At 39.1% G+C, this 8,610-nt stretch overlaps 1 protein-coding gene across 17 annotated transcripts in view; it reads left to right on the plus strand.

The window, feature by feature from the left end:
* The first annotated feature begins 4,533 nt into the window (after positions 1 to 4,533).
* Positions 4,534 to 8,610, plus strand: part of LOC124396845 (glycine-rich cell wall structural protein) — a 23,002-nt gene continuing 18,925 nt past the window's right edge. For 11 of the 17 annotated variants that reach the window (XM_046866174.1, XM_046866175.1, XM_046866177.1 and 8 more), the window contains exons 1-7: positions 4,535 to 4,705; positions 6,755 to 6,802; positions 7,825 to 8,010; positions 8,100 to 8,156; positions 8,251 to 8,268; positions 8,369 to 8,431; positions 8,593 to 8,610. The exon at positions 8,593 to 8,610 is cut by the window's right edge and continues 33 nt beyond it. In XM_046866174.1, coding sequence (XP_046722130.1) covers positions 4,639 to 4,705; positions 6,755 to 6,802; positions 7,825 to 8,010; positions 8,100 to 8,156; positions 8,251 to 8,268; positions 8,369 to 8,431; positions 8,593 to 8,610 — 457 coding nt within the window. In that variant the 5' untranslated portion in view covers positions 4,535 to 4,638. Of the gene's footprint in view, positions 4,706 to 6,754; positions 6,803 to 7,824; positions 8,011 to 8,099; positions 8,157 to 8,250; positions 8,269 to 8,368; positions 8,432 to 8,592 lie in introns of all 17 variants that reach the window. The other 6 variants (XM_046866172.1, XM_046866173.1, XM_046866176.1 and 3 more) reach the window with 2 other exon arrangements.

An 8,610-nucleotide genomic window follows, 5' to 3' on the forward strand; every position in this document is an offset into this window, starting at 1 on the left:
TCATTTTCATCTCCTCTGGTCTAAAACTCTTCTTTCACATTCTTAAGTCATTTGAGCTAATATGTCACACACACACACACACACACACACACACACACACACACACAAGCGTTAAACACACATTCCTCCCTATTCGCCTTCTTTGAGTCATTTTTCCATCCTGGGTCATTTTTCTCATTCGCTGCTTCTCTGTATAAATGTATTGGGTATGTTTTGGCCTGGGCTCATGTCTGGACCCCCCCCACCCCTCTCCCCCTTTTGTCTGGCACCAGCTCTGAGTCTCCAGCAGCCCCTCTGTCCTTACTTACCCTCCTCAGGTCCTAAAGTGACACCGAGCGTATATCTGCCTCATGTTTAATGATGAACTGGATGGCCTTGTTTACCGAATATCTTCCAGACGATGTCCTGGAACTCAAACCCTTAACAACGGACCCTTTTATATCCGAAGCAGAGATTATTGTACTTATTATACAAGTTATAATTATTATTTAGATTTGTTTTTATTAGACACAGTAATGCAGAAGGAGGTCAAATCAACGAGACTGAGTCCCTGTTTACGTCAGAGCAGCTCGAAACGGGCCGTCTTTTTGTTTTGAATAAAACTGTCTGTCTGAAGGATGAGGAAAATGTTTTGACTCTTATGAAGTGCTGACACTGGAGACTCCTTCAAAAGGTGTTAGTGAGAAATGATTAGAACAAGTGCATTAGTGACAACCTGCTTTTGTATGTTGTACATGAATTCACGTGTAATCGTGTGCTTTTTGAAATTAACTCTATCCACAGATTGCTACTGGAGAGGAGAGAGAGAGAGAGAGAGAGAGAGAGAGAGAGAGAGAGGGAGAGAGAGAGAGAGAGAGAGAGAGGGAGAGAGAGAGAGAGAGAGAGAGAGAGGAGAGAGAGAGAGAGAGAGAGAGATCTCCAGCACCAGGACCACATCTGTGATCCAGCTGACCATACAGAAACGTGGTTTGAGATGTAGCTATACCTCATTCGAAATCTCAGCTCGAACCCGTAACGATATTATTTGCATACATCCTGACAGACACATACAGTATATATAACACACGTGCCGAGAAGGCCAGCGTGCAGAAGTTTATTTAACCTCGACATGCTTCCCTCAGCCTCCCTCAGACCGTGTGTAAGCACGTGTGTGTGGGATATTTGGAAAGGCCACATCTGCCCATTAACAGCTTGGGCATGCAGACCTCAGGCAGCAACCCTGCGGCCGGATTTGTGTACAGTTCAGTGCCAGTCTTTCTGGGTGGTTTGTGGTCAGAGTCTGGGCGTTCGTTTAAGTGTGCAGAAAACGTTTGAACAGTTCCTATAAGTTACAGTCTGGACAAACGGGTGGAGAGCAGGAGCGCGTATACGTTTGTTTGTTAATCTGTTCGTTCTGGCATCGGTCTGGCGTTTTCCCATCATCCCTGAGTCACTCTAAAAGTGTAACACATGCGCATGTAGAGAACAGACACACAATACAAGAGCTTTCAAAAAAAGCTGTGAGATGGGGAGATTCGGATCGGGTCAGTTTGGATCGGGTCCGGTCCGGTCTGCCGCATTGGGTCCACCTACTTAGTTCCAAATTGTTCAGAGAGTAATTATAGCGCTGATGTCGATTTCAAGATCACAATAATCATTAGCTTTCTGAAATAATAATAAGAACAATAATGTATTGGGTTTAAAACATGTTCTATTAGTGCGTATTACGATACTATTTAATGTGATAACCCGTTCTAATGTCATTTCAATGCATAGAATCTGTATAAAGAATTATTGGCACCCCACTCTTTTTGGGGGTGGGGGTGGGATAGGGATTGTAGCTGAAGGTTCATGACACCAGTCCACCTGCACGTCTTTATATCGTGAGATCAGGTGTTTTTCCATCACATTTGGTTTACTTTTTTTACACCGGTGTAACGACAGCAACCACGCACAAAGTGTTCCAACCACACCAACACCAGCTCCATTTGTAGCTTCTATCAGATGCTGTGATGATGTTCTTCTCGACGAGGAGCTTCTTTAGATCCAAACAGCAACCACCAAATGTGACATTTTTAGAACTAAAATTCAGTGTTTCTTTGCTCTTCCTTCACCATCCTCCTCCTCATCCTTACTCTGTGTGTGTGTGTGTGTGTGTGTGTGTGTGTGTGTTAAATATTGAGATAAATATTAGTAATTTATCTGTTGAGACTGAGTTTGTACATGAATTAGGTTTAATACATTTATTTTTAATACATGAGTAATTTTTGCTGGTTATTATAAAGTAGGCTTCACATTTTTTCAGAATTCCAGACCCAGCAAAAATGACGCATGTGTAAAAATGTATGTTTGACGTTAACGTGGATCTTTTGGTCCAAAATTGGAAACATATAATTGTGTAGAACATCTTTGGATGAAGGAGCATACAATTTCGACTTTACTTTAACTAGGAGACCAACATGTTCGTGTGCACAAGACCAGCTTCATGAAGATCCGCTTCATAAGGGTTAAAGATGTGGAAGATCTCCTGCTATAGAGCTTCGACCTCAACCCTACCGATGGATGAATGTGAACGCTGACTGCACCCCAGGCCTCCTGAATAAATCTCCAAAATAATCTAGTGGAACATCTTCCCAGAAATGTGGAGCTCATTATAAGAGCAAATGAGGACTAAAGTTTTGGTATGTGAGGGAAAATAACTTAGAATTTTTCACATAAATGAAAAACTATTTCAATAACTATTACATATTATATTAATATATTGCAGTATTGAAATATTTCTTTCTCTGAATGTTGGGTGAAGCAGGTGGATCTCTGAGAGAGAGAGAGAGAGAGAGAGAGAGAGAGAGAGAGAGAGAAAGAGAGAAGGAGTGAAAAAAATAAAATAAATGAAGGATCCTGAAAAAACAACGTCTGCCTCTGTGTAATAAATAAAACTTGTTTTGGATTACAACATTTTTAAATAGAGTGATGAATGTGAGCAAACGTTCCAAAAAATAAAAGGAGGTAGAGAAAAAAGAGAGAAAAAAAAGGGGAAGCCATGAACTGCTCTGCAAAGTATGACTTCACTGAGGGACATTTCTAACCAGGTTCTGTCCTCCAAACAAAAAACAAGCTTTAATAGTGATTAATGTGGAACCGTGTGTGTGTGTGTTTGTGTGTGTGTGTGTGTGTGTGTGTGTGTGTGTGTGTGTGTGTGTGTGTGTGTGTGTGTGTCGACATCCTGATTACTTTTATTCTTCCTTTCCACTATTTACAGAGTGCCTCTTTTTCTGTAAAGGTTGCTAATAGAGGGATGTTGTCGTGGAGGCGCGGATGAAAAGCTGACTTGTGCGAGCTCGTGTCCCATTATCATCATCATCATCATCATCTTCTTCATCATCTTCATCATCTGATGGTACACTGGTTTGTTAACATGACTAACAGCGAGTGGAAGGAGCAGAAAATCATGGATTTATTGCTTATGTACAGAAAATGTATTGGTCATTTAAAAAGCACTCATAAATATATATATATATACAGTATATAAAAAAACAAAAAATTTGGAATAAAATTGAACGATTGTTCTAATAAGATGTTGTTTCCGTAGTTACTGTACGGCAGAAATTCGTACGGTCTGTTCGCATAAACTTAATAAAAATGCATAGAAGGTGTTTATGAAAGTGTCATGATGTTGTAAACAGTCAGAGTAAAAGCTATTATATCTCTGAAATGTTTCCTCCAATGTTTAAGATTTTACTTTTCTTTCTCTCCAAGTTTTAGGGCAACTGTTAACTTTTAATTTAAACGTGAAAGAATGTGTGTTTACAGCTGCTATAAAGTAAGTGAGAACAAGGACTAACTCGTTTTATGTCCATTACATGTAAATAATAATGGATAGGAAATGTGATGTGTTGTAAAAAATATAACCTGAATAATGGGAGAATAATAAGAGAATAAGGGAGAATAATAAAGAATAATGGGAGAATAATCGGGGAACAATTGGAGCATAATTGGAGAATAATTGGAGAATAATTGGAGAATAATGGGAGAATACTTGGAGAATAGTAAAAGAATAATGGGAGAAATAATCTGAGAACAATTGGAGCATAATGACCACTGTGGTGGAAAAGGAATAAAATGCTGTTATAGGACAATAATCAACATCGGAATCTTATGATGTGACATGAAGCATCCTTCCAAATCAGTGTAGATTTCCAGGGAAAAAATGCATTCAGAACACAGTGCACATCGACCTTAGGCGACCTTCTGGTCTATGGTGGAGGATTTAAAGACCTTGAGAATTAAAATGAAAAAAAAATTTTAGTGATTTGGTTGTTCTTCATACATGAGTGATGATGTGATGGTGTGTATGCAGGTGCTGGTGTAGGACTGGATGCTTGGTCTGACCTGATGGAGAAGGAGGAGGAGAGAAGGAGAGAAGGATGATGAAGAGGAGAGGAAGAGGAGGAAGAGGTGGTCAGGTTGCTTGGTATCCAATGGCGTTGGAGAAGGCAGGGCTTTGATGGAGGGAAGGAACAGGAGCCTCTGGTATATTTAAAGGGCACACCGACCCCAAGGCTGACCATTAGTGCAGTTCCTCAAGTTAGTTGGAACACCTGTCTGTCTGTCTGTCTGTCTGTCCGTCTGTCTTCCAATCTGTCTGACATTTTGGCTGCCATGTTGGCTCAAGTCCTCCTGAAGACGTCACTGCTGCTGTGGCTGGTGCAGCTCACCTTACAAGGAGGTAGGATGCGATGTGTTTATGTGTTTGTGTGTTTGTAAATGAAACAATTGAGATTTAATGTGCAGAGAAAATGCATTTTACTTAAGAACCCAATATTTAATTTAAGCGTTAAAATAGTTACATATATATTTATGTATATAAAAATAAAAATAAATTGAATATAAAATGATATAAGAAATCAAATCTCTAAGATCAAATAAACTGCATAGAAGTTTCACTTTTATAGAAGGTAAAAATAATAAGAAATAATTAGAAATAATAAGGTCGTAGTGCACATTTAAATAGAGTGAAGGAAACATTTCCACTCTGAGTGAAGAAGAAAGTGTGAGGAGAAAACTGTGAGCCGTGTAGAAGAACATTTGTACTTTTCTATAAACATTTACTGTTGAAAACTTCAGCACTCTTTATAACTTTTTATCAATCCATCCATCTAAAGAACCCTTGAGGAACCTGGTGCTGGGATCAGATAGCGTGGAGATTTTGCTTTTGCTCTGTGTGTTTAATTGTGCAATTATTTAAAGGTGCAGAAAAAAATGTACCCTAAAAGCTTTAGTTGTACTTTAGTTGTGCCTGAGGTTCTGTGTAGAACCATAGAAGACCCCTGAAGGAACCCAGGTTACGTGTCTAGAACTGCTCCTGCCTGGAGTTTAACCCTCTGTGTGGGGGGATAAACAGTTCTTCAGAGGTTCCTTATGGGTTCTTTCTGAGGAGCTTCTATGGAGGGCAATACACTGTTGTAAGGGTTCTGCACAAAGTTCTTCACAGGGTTTCTTATAATCAAGGAACTTGTAAGTAGAAATGTTAATATATTGATATAAAGTGTTTTATAGAAGGGATTTTATACAATAATTAATTAATCAAGTAGAAACAGGACACAATAATTAATGATTTATTCTGTAAAAAACAAGAGATTTTTGTAGATCAGAATTCTTGGTTTTTGGTTATTAGTTTAGTGTAACATCTCACTGTGAGATAGATGTGCTGTCATTCAGCCACAAGGGTGTTAGTAAAGACCATGTCAGGTAGTGATGTATGTGAGAAGGTGAGGAGGTTCCTGGGGTGCAGTCAGCATTCACATTCATCGCAAAAGTGTTCAATAGGGTTGGAGTTCTACAGCAGGAGATCGTTCACTCCAACCCATGTAAAGCAGATGTTCATGGATGTTCTGGCTTTGTGCACAGGAGCATTGTCATGCTAGAACAGGTTTGGGTCTCCTAGTTCAAAGGACAAATTTCATCCTATAGCATCCAAGACGTCCGATACAATAGTGTGCCTCTGACTTGGTGCTGTTTGGAGAAGAACCAAATATGTGTAGAATAGTCAGGTGTCCCAATACCTTTGGCCATATTTTGTACTTACCTTATAAGTAAAAAAAAAAAAAGATTTTTTCTGTCAATCAATAGTATAATTCTCATTAGAATAGTAGGCCACGCCCCTCTGTTTAGGTCTTTATTGTGTTTCTTTGTTGTTTTTATTATATTTTTAATTGAAATATTAATTATGGATGTATTAATGATGATTCATTAATAATTAAAATTCTGTCTCAGATTCTCAAAAGAAAAAATAAGCTGATTATTTATAAATACATCTAAACGACTCGGGCGCTTTCCAACTTACACAACCGGTCCGTCATAAATCCCCACCTCGTTACGTCTTTCATGTCCTGCTGCGATGCGGTCAGAATGTGATGATCAGCCGTGAGAGTCGACTCTCACCACACACACAGTTCATCCGTTTGTCTGAACGTCTGTGCACATCAAAGGCGGCCTGTGTCCCGGCGTGTGCCGACTCGGCTCCAGGCTCGGGCTTGTCAGAGAGGAACATGCGACATGAACATCACACGCTTGTGCACTGTTTTTATTTGTGTGTTGCTTAGTAGCTAAGGATTGTGTATGAGTGTGTAGGCATCCTGGTCTACAGCCAGGTCTGATTTCCTGCTGCCTCACATCTCCATCCCTCATACAAATTCCCTCAATAATGCACTTACTCTTACACTTGTTTAACCAATTACCTAGTGAACTAATTATCTAATGAAACTGTTTTAAACAGGTGTCGTTCGTCAAGCTGCAGTGGTGGGGAGACTGAGCCCAGGACGAGGTAAGACTGAAACCAGAGTCTCTACTGAGAAGCCTTCACTGATCAGATCAGATATCTCAATGATTATAAATTATATCATGATTTAGTTCAGGAGCCGCCTCAGTAACAATCTGAGGAGTTATGTATATTAGTAATTTTAGTATGTAATCTAAAATTGTAGTATCATATAATCATATGTAGTATGTATATGTATATCAGGAATTATCTCACCAGTTATCTCAGAGATGTACATTAGTTATTATCTCAGCACTTTTACTTAATATATACCTTAATATGTATATTTATTTTTATTTTGTTGTTTTTATTTAAACTTTCATTGTTACTTTGATCTTTAACTGTGAGCAACTGCAACCAATTTCACTATGGGTTCAATAAAGGATTCTGATTTGGATCTCAGAAATGTATATCAGTCATTTTCTATTGTATTTAACTCATTTTTATTTTTGACAATCGATTTTGTCCCAAAGTAGCTTTACAGAAATAGATTAGCTCATAAACAATCTCAGATTATCTCAGAAATTGAGCTCAGAAATCAAGAATTATCTCAAATGTATATCAATAATAATAATAATAATAATAATAATAATAATAATAATAGTATGTATTATAGTATGTAATAATAATAATACAGTTCTAAGAAATGTATAGTTAAAATTATCTCACCGGTTATCTCAGACATGTATATTAGTAATTATTTCAGTAGTTATCTCAGAATTGTATATTAGTTATTATCTCACCAGTTTTCTCAGAAATGTATATTATCTCAGCAGTTACTATCTCAGTAGTTATCTCAGAATTGTATATTATCTCAGCAGTTATCTCAGAAATGTATATTAGTTAATATCTCAGCACTTTTACTTAAGGATTGTGTGGATTCGGAAGCTCAGATAACCAAAAGAATAACTGCTGGAACTACTGGAACAGTAATTGCCAGTGACTATGACCAATATATTTTTTCTCCACTTGTTTGACACATTGTATGTTTCTTGACTTTGATCTTGACCTGGTGTGTAACTGCTCAGGTCCTGGTTTTGCTGGTGCTGGTCTCGGTGCTGCTGGTCTCGGTGGTGCTGGTTTTGCTGGTGCTGGTCTCGGTGCTGCAGGTCTCGGCGGTGCAGGTCTCGGCGGTGCTGGTCTCGGTGGTGCTGGTTTTGCTGGTGCTGGTCTCGGTGGTGCTGGCTTAGGTGCCTCTGTTGGAAAGCCTGGAGGTGTGTGTTTGTGTGTGGGTGATCATACTCTTGGTGTTAAATTCATTACATAAACAATCTCTCTTCATTATTTCGTGTGTCCTGTCTAGGAGCTGGAGTTCTGGGAAGCCGTAGCTATGCTGGAGGAAAGCCTGGAAAAGCCACAGGTACTGATTCCGAGTCTTTTAAATCCCCTGACTCTTCATCCTGTACCCGTTTATTTCTTCATGTAATCTTCTCCATGTTCTCTCTTTTATACAGCCGGAAGTAATGTTGGAGGTAAGAGGAGGTCACATGGTTGAACCTGATGGTGGTGTTGGTAAAGATTCATGTATAGCATGTTTTTAAGGAAAGATGTGTTTGTGTTGTTTGGTCTCAGGGTTAGGAATCATTCTTAGAGGAGGACTGAAGCAAGGATACGGAGCAGCTCTGGGAGGATACGGTAGTACAAATCAACACTGTAGGCTTGCTAGCATTACGTATGGTGTGTTTCCTGTTTGTGTGTGTGTGTGTGTGTGTGTGTGTGTGTGTGTGTGTGTGTGTGTGTGTGTGTGTGTGTGAGTGTCCTGATGCATAAAATTTTGTTGGTCTGTTTTTATGTAGGTACCGGTCTTGGAGCGG

Source organism: Silurus meridionalis, chromosome 14 (genome assembly GCF_014805685.1).
Source record: "Silurus meridionalis isolate SWU-2019-XX chromosome 14, ASM1480568v1, whole genome shotgun sequence".
NCBI classification, from domain to species: Eukaryota; Metazoa; Chordata; class Actinopteri; order Siluriformes; family Siluridae; genus Silurus; species Silurus meridionalis.